A 12,266-nucleotide genomic window follows, 5' to 3' on the forward strand; every position below is an offset into this window, starting at 1 on the left:
GCCTAATCCCAATTATTGGAGATAATCCCAATTATTTTTTTGTTTGAAAACATATAAATATTTTCAAAAATAGTGGAAATAGCTGATCTACAAGCTCAAAGCGCGCTGCGATGTGACATGCTTTGAGATTGTAGATTGGTTATTTCCATTATTAATGCTTATTTTTATGTATAAAATAATTGAATACGTGTTATTTGTCGAATCTGCCCTGTGCAACTTTTGTTTACGAAGGCTAAAAGCCAAACAGAAATGTAACTAATTTCTATTCATAATGTTCCAATAATGTTCAACGACAGAAACGCAATAAAATCTATTTTTTTATTTTTTATTATCGCAGTTATTTTAGCATGATCGTCAGAATCGTTTACATTCATATGTATGTATATACATTAATCTGTTCAGAAATAGCTGATCTACAAGCTTGTAGCTATTTTCACAATTTTTGATTTAAAAAAAAAAAAAAGTATGAAATGATTAAATGCATGGCCTGTTTTGGCCATAGAAAGAGTAGACAGGCATGCACATCCAAAATGTAAAAAGCCAGGTGTAGGGTAAGAAGCAAGCAGCTGTGAAAAATAGTCTGCACACAGGGTCATGCTCCTAAACATTGCTGCTGGGTGGTAATAAAAGCTTTAATGTTTTGGAGCGGACTCTTAGTAGTTTTCACTGTTTTGGCCATTGTACTATTATTTAATTTGGTTATTATTGGTACAGGTCATTGTCAGTTTTTTTTTGTATATTTATGTTGTTTGTCATATCTTCCCTGTGCAATTTTTGTTGACAAAGCCAAAAAAAAACCCAGAAATGTCACATCATTTTGATTCATATGTTCCAAAGTGTCGAGTGGAAGCCTCAGATGTCCAAAACTGTTACTTTTCAGGATTCAAATAAAAAAGTAGCAGATCTACAAGCTCAAAGTTTAGAGCTTGTAAATCTGCTATTTTTGATGCTTTTGTGTGACGCTGTAGTGTGATCAAGTAGGGCGTTAAATTACCAAAAAAAAACACAAAGTTAGAATACGGAGATAAGAGGTTTCTACCCGACAACACAATCGAATCATTCATTGCAATTAATTTGTACAGCAATTCATTGGTCAAAACTAAAGTTTCATGATGGTGACAACAACAACAACAACAACCCTCTAGGGAGCGGGGGGAGTTCAGGGAGCCTGAGTTCAGGGGAAGGCGGCGGCGGCGGCGGCGGCGGCAGCACGTACGAGACCACGTCGGCCAGCTCCCACTGCACCAACGCCGGGGTGGCGGTGCTGGAGGGCCCCAAGGAGGGGCCCAGCACGCTCAGCGACAAGGGCAAGCAGTACATCGTAGAGCATGTGGATCTGGGGGCCTACTACTACAGGAAGTTCTTCTACCTGAGGGGTAAGATGGACTTCACTGCTTTCTTTTATATGTGTGTGTGTGTGCTTGTTTGGTCAATAGGGCATAGCAGTGGCGGCCCATTTTGTGGTGCCACAGATGTAAAACCCATTCATTTCCGCCATACAGATTTCCGGAAAAAAAAAGTCTCCATGGGGTGACTAATCGATAGAAAAAAAGAAATTTGAGGTGAACTATTCCTTTAAGCCTGGAACCAAACCATCCAGGCTCCTGGTGAATTGCGACCATAAAACATTTGATTCTGTGTCAAATTATCATACACTGTGGTGGCACCACACAATGGCCACTGCTATGCCCTATAAATGCATGAAAATTGATATGCATACAGTATACTCTGCACTTCTACACACAATACTGTATACTTGTGTTGTGCTGTAATGAAAAATCCACATGCAAAATAGCCCCTGTTTAAAAATATTTGTTTTAATGATGATGTTTCGAGCAACACAGGCTCTGAGGAAGTAGCCTGGTAAACCCTCCCTCCGGAAATCTAATTTCCATTTGATTCCAGGAGTGAGTCTGGCCTGATCGCCCATTCTGCAATAGTGGCTGTGGGCTGGAGTTGGGCGGGAGTAATACCGTTGACTGACAACCCCTTCAGCCAATGATCGTTTTTCCCCTTCAGCCAATTGCAGTGCATTTTTACCACCTCCGCGACTAATGTGACGCAACGGGACTTTTGAGATGGCCATGCCCAAAATAGGTTGCCTTATTCGGATACATGCGTGTCACTGCTCGCCCCTGCCGGTTCTCTGAATTTTTATTTTTAAATAGGCTCTGTCATGATTAATTGACCACATATATGAAGTTAAACAACTAAATTCTATCCAAACGATATCTTATAGGTAAATTCCGTGCCTCAAAAAAGAAGTTTGAGAGCTTTTTGAAGTTCTAAAATAGCGGAGAAAACTGCCCACAGAAACAATGGCTGCCGTTCGTGTTTTGTCGGCTGCACTCAGGCTGCACTCGGGTCCATTCGGGCTAACTCGAACTCGCCACCTGATTAGCCAACTTTTGCTGTCAATCACAGAACGATGAGCGACGACGCTGATGGGCTCGGTTTTTTGGTAATGCGCTAGAAACGCCCAGACAAGCCTTCAGGCCAGACTCACTCCTGGAATCAAATAGAAATGAGATTTCCGGAGGGAGGGTTTACCAGGCTACTGAGGAAGCCTGTGTTGCTCAAAACGTTGCTGTTTATGCAGATAAAAAAAATCTTTAACGGGAGCTACTGTACAGAGATTTCTGTTTCAATGTCATTCGGTATCTTTGGATCCAGCACCCATCCGATTTGGTTTTGATATGTTCCCGTTATTGTGTACTTTAACCTATTAAAACCGGGAAAGCATCTGTGTCATTTTAGATTTGAGCAATACATACATATAGCAACAAGTTTTTTAAAAAAAACTCTTGGTTTAGAAGAACAGTGGTTCTCAAAAATAGCAGATACACAAGTACATCTACTTTTTAAAGAAAAATCATGTTTGAAAATGTTTGAATAATTTAGATTTTTTTTACACACAAATCTTCTCTTCTGGGGGTCCCTGGCACAACACATTTTCAGATGGGGGGCGGGGGCGGGGGGTCTGCGGCCAAATACATAGGATTTCGGGGGTCGGCGGCACGAAAAAGTTTGAGAACCACTGATTTAGAAGGCATCTGTAGAATCGGCCTCATAGGTCTTAGTGGGTTTTAATGACGTTCTTCTTCACGTCCATTTCTCCCCAGAACACTGGAACTACTTTGGGGTGGACGAGGCTCTGGGTCCGGTGGCGGTCAGCCTCCGCAGGGAGAAGCTGGAGGAGGACAAGGACCACGGACAACAGTACAACTACCGACTCATCTTTAGGACCAGTGAGGTGAGCCCTGGTGATACTAACTGTACCTACCGGTGGTGCAAGTACTCTGATTCTTTACTTAAGGATGTCACCTTGCTAAAATAATGGCTTACAGTAAGTCATTTTTTGAGGAAAATTTTATTTTTGGCTGAATCAGCTCTTGATGACACTGGCCACCTCTGGTAAAATCACCTACATCCTTATTGAAAAGGATCATGCTATTCCCTCCCCAGTAGTATAATGGCCTATCTCAAAGACAATGTGACTTACGCAAAAAATAATTGGCCTAAGTCTGGAGTAAGTCACTTAGTCCATTAATAATTTGCCCTAAGTCAGGTTTACAATTGTCAAAACACAAATTGGCCTAAGTCATTTAATCCTCTTATGTTACATAACCGACAGTCAGCGTTATTTCAATTTGTATGTCAATAGTCATAAATTGCTATAAACTTTTTGGCTGAAATGATTAAGAAATATTGTTTGTTTTGGTTACGTTTTTTCTGTTTTCTGAAGAGAAAAAAAAGACATTGGCCATTATTTTAGCACGGTGACGAGTAGTAACATCATAATATCATGAAACTGAGAAAACAGCCAGCACACAATAAATGTCCTTTTCACAAGGTTTTATTTACCTCTCCAAGGACAGAGCATCGTTGCTCTGTCCGTGGAGAGGTAAATAAAAGGACATTTATTGTGTGCTGGCTGTTTTCTCAGTTTCATGATTATTGTTGAGCTGTGCACCTGGAGTCTTTTATTTAATCTGGAGTGTCGCGGGCGTTCTGCTTTGCAGTGCTTTCTCTTAGTAATACCATAATGTAAAAATAGTCCGTAACGAGTAATAGGCCTGTATTCAAAGTTTTACATGAGTGAGGTCAAAATATTACTTACCAAACTTTCTTTGAAAATAGCAGATCTCCAAGCTCACAGTGTGTCACGTTTAATGGAGTTCACAAAATCACAATATTGGCCTCTCAGACGTAGTGAAATAGAAATGTAAAGTATTGAAACATTGACATACTGTACTCAAGCTAAGCAAAAGCACGTAAAAATTGTACTTAAAGGACGACTTCACCCATTTTCAACCTATCTTCACATAATTGGTCCTCACTAATGCTGCACTTTTCATGCTATGATGGAAGCCATTGTTCTCGTGTTAATTAAAATCTAAATAAAACATATTGTTTTAAAAAAAAGATTTCCCCCCCCCCAATTCTATCATGAGCATTACATTAGTATGGACCAAGTGTATGAAGATAGGTTGAAAATTAACGAAGTCGTCCTTTAAGAACGATACTTGAGTAAATGTACTGAGTTACTTCCCAGCACTGTTTTCCTGCCCACACACACACCAGCTACAGCAGAACATCCCTATCCGCCCACAGCCGTTTAAACATGCAGTGGGATTATTTCTCTGCACACAACCAAGTCATTAGTCTGAAGAAGCCCGTATCCAGCAGTGTTTAAAAAAATCGTTTAGTTTTGAAAAGCGAGGACAGTTGGAAAGAAATCGTGAAAGTAGCATTTGAGAAGAGATGTCTTAATCCATTCAATCCGGGGAGGCATCTCTGTCATTTTAGATTTCTTTGGGCTATTCAAAAATAGCAGATCTACAAGCTCATAGCGCAGCACCGAGTGCCGCGCTACAAGCTTGTAGATCTGCTTTTTTTTTTTTTATCGTGAAAATATGTGCAAATCTTTTGAAGACATATTTTGTAAAACATTAGTAACTCAAATCTTTGCTTCTGCGAGGTCCCTGGAACAACGTATTTTACAAATGTTCACTTTAAAAGATAATATATTTTGTTCCCGGATTGAAATGGGTTAATTTTCGTGGTGTTTTTTTAACCACTTGAACCCCAGCATCCCTATTGTGGCCAGACATAGCCGAATGTTGTGATAGACATAATTATATTATTAGATTGATTGGCTATTTCTGGCGAAGAGAGTCGGTGTTTCGCAGCTCGTCTGTCTGTCTGTCTGTCTGTCTGTCTGTCTGTCTGTCTGTCTGTCTGTCTGTCTGTCTGTCTGTCTGTCTGTCTGTCTGTCTGTCTGTCTTTCCGTCTTTCCGTCCGTCCGTCCGTCCGTCTGTCTGTCCGTCTCTCATCTCGCAAAACGCGTTGCTTCGCGCCACGTTTCGAGCTTGCGGATCGGCTACTTTTGATGCTTTTTTTTATGTGACGATTCAGAATGATCAAGTAGGGGGGCGTTCATTTACGGGAGGAAAAAAAAAACACACCGAAAGTTAGAATATGGAGATAAGAGGTTTCTGCCCCCCCCGACAGCGACGTTATGCAAGCAAGCCCCCGAGGCTCCTGGGCTGTCTCACCACATCAAGCACTGTGTGAATAAACTTCATCCCTCAGCCTCCCAGACAACTGACACTGACACTGACACACACACACACACACGCACACGCACACGCACAACCTCACAGCTCACTTCTACGTCCCTTTGGAACTAGCTTGACATATAACAATTCTGTTGCCATTTTGCATGGTTGTTTATTATACGTTTGGTTATTTTGAATTGCGTTGTTGCTGTCGTCGGTCAGATACCTCTTAACTCCGTATTTTAACTTTGTGTGTTTTTTTGTGTGTATAAATTAAACGCCCTACTTGATTTACAGCATCAAAAGTGGCAGATCCGCAAGCTCGAAACGTGGCACAAAGTCGATCTGCTACTTTTGATACGTTTTTGAATTAAAACCTGAAAAGTAGCAGTAGTTTTTTGGACATAATATGCGGTTTCCGCCCGGCGACAGAGCAGATTTGGTTTTAGGGGCTTTGAACGTCCTTGAGTGTTTGTTTGTTGTAACAATTTCCCTCTTGAAATCGACCACATTAACCGTGTCTCGTATCGTTATTTTTGGGCAAATGTTCAAAAAGGAGATTTGATCTATAGTCTGCTAGTATTACTGCTCTGAGCCAGGAGAGCTCGTAGAGTTATGGCCATTTGAAGTATTAACCCGATAAGACCTGGGAAAGCATCTTGTGTCATTTTAAATTTTCTTTGGCTATTCAAAAATAGCAGATATACAAGCTCATAGCGCGGCACCGAGTGCCGCGCTATGAGCTTGTAGATCTGCTATTTTTGAAAAATCGTGAAAATCTCTGCAAATCTTTGAATACATATATGTGTATAAGAGATTTTTTTTTAACTCCGATCTGTGCTTCTGGGGGTCCCTGGAACAACATATTTTGAGATGGGGGTCCGCGGCCAAATACATATCATTTTGGGGGTCCTTGACATGGAAAAGTTGGAGCACCACTGTTATAGCAACATACTGTTAGGATTTAGAAAAAAATTTTTTAGATATGTATTTTGGCCGCGGACCCCCCATCTCAAAATGTTTTGTTCCAGGGACCCCCCCAGAAGCAAAGATTTGAGTTGCAAATGTTCGCTTTAAAAAAAAAATATATATATATATTCAAAGATTTGCACAAATCTTCACGATTTTAAAAAGAAATAGCAGATCTACAAGCTCGTAGCGTGGCACTGTGAGCTTGCATATCTGCTATTTTTGAATAGCCAAAGAAATCTAAAAATAACACAGATGCTTTACCGGGTCTAAATGGCTTAAACACTGCTGTTACACTGCTGTACCGCAGCGCACCCATATGTGTGCAATTTAGCTTCTCTGGTGTGACTATTCTCATGCCCAGAACCCTGAACAGTGTTTGTTCCAAGTTTTTGGTGTGGATTGGATCAACAGTGCGGCGCCTTCGACAACGTGTTGGCCCCTAGCTGGAGGAGGCCCCTGGCAGCAGTAAACTGGGGGGTTTGCACAACAACGTGGCCCCTTTGGTGTGACTATTGTCGTGCCAGAGACCCCTCTGAACAGTGTTTGTTCCCAGTTTTGGTGCGGATTGAAGCAAACGGTTGCACCTCCACAACAACGGCTCCCAGCTGGATCCGGATGTTACATATTATCGTCTCTGTCGGGGGTGGAAAACTGAAAAATGTCCAAAACTTTTCAGGATTTTAATTCAATAATAGCTAAAGTAGCAGATCCACAAGCTCAAAATGTGTCGTTTTTTTTTGTGCTTTTGTGTGACGCTGTAGTGTGATCAAGTATTTACGAAAAAACGCAAAAATGGTAAACAACGATTTTATGAAGTCCACCCACCGTCGATCCACCATCTAGGGTTATTTTAATATAGGATACATTATTATAATCCCCCCACCCGCCCTCCCAGAAATAGCAGACTTGTAAGTTTACAACAAGCAACGCTTTGTGTGCTTGTAGATATTGATCAGCTATTTTTGCTATTTGTCGTTGTATGACAAATTATATAGGGCTTAAGTGGTTAATTTGGACTGTGTGTGTGTGCGTGTGCGTGTGCGTGTGTGTTTTAACCTCCGCACTTCAGACCAAAGTCCCCCCCCATCAGCCCCCCCAACACACACACACACACACACACACACACACACACACACACACACACACACACACACACACACACACACACACACACACACACACACACACACACCAGACCTGGAGAACACAGTCCCATTGTCAGAGGCCCGCCCGGGGCCGGCAGGAGAGAAAGTGTGCGTCCGTTCCAGCTGCATATGATAGCCTAGTGATTGAGTTGACTCCCTGGAAGCCTGCACAATGCACACCCTGTGTGTGTGTGTGTGTGTGTGTGTACACACAACACCCCCTCCTACCCTCAGTGGTGGAAAGTAACTAAGTACATTTAGTACATTTACTCAAGTACTGTACTATACTGTAAATTTTTTAGGTACTTTTAGTTTTAGTATTGTCCCCATACTTCTACTCTTAGAGAACTTTCTAAATCTATTAATCTAATCTAAATCTAATTGGCCGATTTTAGATTATTACAAAAAACATACCTTAACTTTTACGCAAACCCTATTTTAAAACTAGCAAAAACTAGAAGATGGAATTACTCTTAAAAAAACAACAACACAGCTTGTTTTTCTGTTTCTCGTCTAGTCCAGACATGTTTCACCCTCCTATCGGTGTGTTTCATCTCCCAGACAGTTCAAAGGACAGCAGGGATTCCAGAGGCACATTCTTTCCAGTGTTTATTTCGTGGACTGAAAACTATGACAAAAATGTTCGTCGACTACCTTTTTTCACTGACGAAAACGAAATAAAAACTAAATACAAACTAAGCTATGATGACTAAAACTAAGACTGAATATGTTGACAATTTTGTCGACAAATAAAAACTAGACTAAAATGTTAGTGAGGGACTAGTGGAGAAGAGATCCAGTAGAACTAAAAGACAAGTCATTTTATGTTTGGGTGCACTCGGGTGTTGCGCTCTGAAAATAGCAGATCTACAAGCTCACGACGCCTCGCAGCGCGACGCGTTGTGAGCTTGTAGATCGGCTATTTTCAGCATGCTACCAAGTATACAATCAGCCATTACGACGCCATTACGACTAAATCAACTGTAGATTTAGTCGACTAAGACTAGACCAACAGTAAAACATTTCAGGTGACTAAAATATGACTAAAACTAAATGGAATTTTATTCAAAAGACTATGACTAAAACTAAATCAAAATTTGCTGTCAAAATCAACACTGATTCTTTCTCCTCTCACTTCTTTTCTTTTTTGTTGGTTTTGTCTCCATGCAGCTGACGGCGCTTCGAGGGTCCGTCCTGGAGGACTGTGTGCCCTCCACGGCAAAGCATGGGACCACCCGGGGCCTGCCCATTAAAGAGGTGTTGGAGTACCTGCTCCCCGAGCTGGACGTGTCCTGTCTCAGGCTGGCCCTCAACACGCCCAAGGTCACCGAGCAGCTGATGAAACTGGATGAACAAGGGGTATATAATGATTCATGACATAACATTATAACGTTACAGTATATAACAGTGGTTTTCAACCTTTTTCATGCCAAGGACCCCTACATTGACGGGAGGTCGCGATGACACTTTTTTTTCACGGAATCACAGTGAAACCCTCAGTGATGTGCAACCATCAGGGGGTCGATCATACTGGAGATAAATATTCTGTGGTTCGTGAAAGATTTGTCAGAATGCTTAACAATGCTGGCAGAAGCTACAGCCTGTTTTTACGAAACCCCTGGCAGTGAATGTGTTAAGTACAGTACTTGAGTAAATGTACTTAGTTACTTTACACCACTGGTCTTGAGCACCAAGTGTTGTCCGATGAGTCACTCTGTGTCTGTCTGTCTGTCCATCTGTCTGTCTGTGCGTGTGTGTGCGTGTGTGTGTGTGTGTGTGTGTGTGTGTGTGTGTGTGTGTGTGTGTGTGTGTGTGTGTGTGTGTGTGTGTGTGTGTGTGTGTGTGTGTGTGTGTGTGTGTGTGTGTGTGTGTGTGTGTGTGTGTAGCTGAGCTTCCAGGTGAAGGTGGGGGTGATGTACTGCAGAGCGGGACAGAGCACGGAGGAGGAGATGTACAACAACGAGATGGCCGGTCCGGCCCTGGAGGAGTTCCTCCAGCTGCTGGGGGACAAAGTGCGACTAAAGGGCTTCACCAAGTACCGCGCCCAGCTGGACACCAAAAGTAAATAACGGTCACACACACACACACACACATCTACACCTACAGGAGGAGATCTGTGTGGATTTATTCCACATTGGCACAATTTTGTAAGATAAAAAAATGAACTCACAACGCGTGTGTGATGCTATGCTAACCCATTAAGACCGGAAACATCTGTGTCATTTTTATATTTGAGTTAAAAAGCATTATTTTACACTTTGGCTATTCAAAGATAGCAGATCTACAAGCTCATAGCGTGGCACTGTCCGGAATAAAAAATTTACTTGAGTAAAAGTACAAAAGTATTGTATTGGTATCATAATGTACTTAAAGTGCCAAAAGTAAAAGTACTAAAATGTTTGAAAATAGCCTAGGTTTAAAATAGGGCTAAAGTGGTTAATGTATGCTTTATAACGTAATAATGTATATCTTTAAGTAACACTGTGTCACAGAAAGTAACTAAAGTTTTCAAATAATTGTAGTGGTAATATTTTCATCTGAGATGTAGTGGAGTAGAAGTAAAAGTATCGACAATTGGAAATACTCCAGTAAAGTAAAAGTACCTCAAAATTACAGTACTTGAGTAAATTTACTTAGTTACTTTACACCTCTGTGGATAACCAGTGGCTATAGGACTGATTGCATTAATCCTGAAAAGTAAACGTTTTTGGGCATATGAGGTTTCCACCCGACAGACACGATAATGTAACATGTCCTCACAGTAGAGAGGATTTGGTTTAAGAATCTGCATATTTGCCCTTTACGCTAATTTCCTTAATCCCATAAAGCACTTGACTTTGCAGCACGGGCCCCAGCCTGGCATGTTCACTTGGGACTTCTTGCTGCTCTGCATGGTTCAATAGTTCTGGTTCTTTGCCCTACAAGATTTCCGTCAAATATTTACTCTATAACCTCGTCCCGTATCGCCGCTGTCGGGTGTCATAACTGAGACTTTTCACAAAATGGAAAATAATAATCTGTGTTCCAATGAATCCAACGTAGTTATTTAGGCACAAGCTCTTGTTAATATTTTTCAGTGGTCCTCTCTGTGTGGAGTTTGCATGTTCTCCCCGTGTATCCTAGGGTAGGTACTAGAGATGTGCGGATCGCAGTTTTAGCTGCGGTTGCCGCAGTTAACCGCAGTTTGGGTGGATTCGGGTCAATCAAATATAATGATTAATTAATATCGGATAAACCGCGGGTGAAATATTGCGGTAAATAAATTAATGACATCTAATATATCTATCCATAAAATAGCTAAATCTCTGCGTGCTTGTGTCTGTGTGAGTGTGTAGAGCAGCCTCTGTGCGATGCGATCACAAAATGCATTGATTTAGCCTATGGAATGTCGGTGCGTCTTTTTTCTTTTTTTTTAACCGGTGCTGCTCTGCTGCGCTGAACATACAGACTCTGCGCAGCAGAGCATCACCGATCGCATCGCACAACTAATACTAAAACTAACGGGAATACCAGAAAATAATAATATTTTGACATACGGGAAAAACGGTTGATGCGGATATTAAAATTGGATTATATAATTATTGCAGTTGGATAACGGGCGGATAATTAATTTGTACATGCGGATTCGGGTGACGTGAGAGGCCATCCGCGCATCTCTAGTAGGTACCCTCACAAAAATATGCACTAATCCTGGTCTCTATACTGCCTCCCCCTGGTCAGCCGGGGCGCCTGATGGAGGGGAAAGGAACTGGTTGGAATTAACGTGTTCCTTCCACGCGCTACGTCTAACCAATGAACCTCCCCCCTGTCGGGTGATAAGAAGCGGCCTGCTTGCTCCTCATGCATTGAAGGAGGCATGAGCTCGGCTCTAGGCTCTCCCTAGGCTGGCAGAGGGAGTGTAGCGCCCAGGATTACATAGGCAATTGGCACTGGGTGAAAAAAATGGGTTACAAAAAATCGTGGGATAAACATTTTGAGAAAACAAAAACAAAAAACTTTTCAGTGGTTTAATATTTGCATGTATAATACATCGTAGCCACAATGTTGGCGTACAGAACTAGCAAAAAATAGCATCGCATCGCGACACACTGTGAGCTTGTGAGCTATTTTCATAATTGTTCATTCAGCATAATCAAGGCAACAGTTTGAAACACTTGTGATATTAATTTGAAGGCATATCGCCCAGCCCTAGATGCAAATACTTCCGGTTATTTATTTTAGGCTGTGTTGGTTGTCCACACACAAACCCAAATGAAAGCAAAACATATCAGTCGATTGGATGTTTTGCAAAAAGTGCCGTAGTGCAGTATATCATTAGCGGTTCATGGTATTGTAGTCCAGCCATGTCCTGGAACTATAATGAAAGAGGTAAATACTTTGGCTCAGAGTGACACAACGGGTTTCCACCCTACTCTCGGCTGCCATGTGGGACAAAGGTCTCTGCTTACAGGCTGAGTGATGGAAATCAATGTTGTTGTCGTCACGCGCATTAGTGCTGACCGCCGCTTTATACAGGCTGACATTGATCCACAGTACACTGTCTTATGGTTGTTTGGGTTATGAGGACATTGCATCCTGTACCAAGAAA

General features: G+C 41.7%; 1 protein-coding gene across 1 annotated transcript in view; it reads left to right on the forward strand.

Moving 5' to 3' along the window:
* The window catches only part of LOC308074511 (signal-induced proliferation-associated 1-like protein 1), a 143,289-nt gene that overhangs the window by 71,050 nt on the left and 59,973 nt on the right, over positions 1-12,266 (forward strand). Inside the window, 4 exon segments of the mRNA XM_080413975.1 lie at positions 1,146-1,376; positions 3,123-3,253; positions 8,849-9,037; positions 9,565-9,739. Of these exon segments, the coding sequence (XP_080270101.1) occupies positions 1,146-1,376; positions 3,123-3,253; positions 8,849-9,037; positions 9,565-9,739 (726 nt within the window).

This window comes from Gymnoscopelus braueri (assembly GCF_963280865.1).
Source record: "Gymnoscopelus braueri genome assembly, chromosome: 19".
Classification (NCBI taxonomy): Eukaryota; Metazoa; Chordata; class Actinopteri; order Myctophiformes; family Myctophidae; genus Gymnoscopelus; species Gymnoscopelus braueri.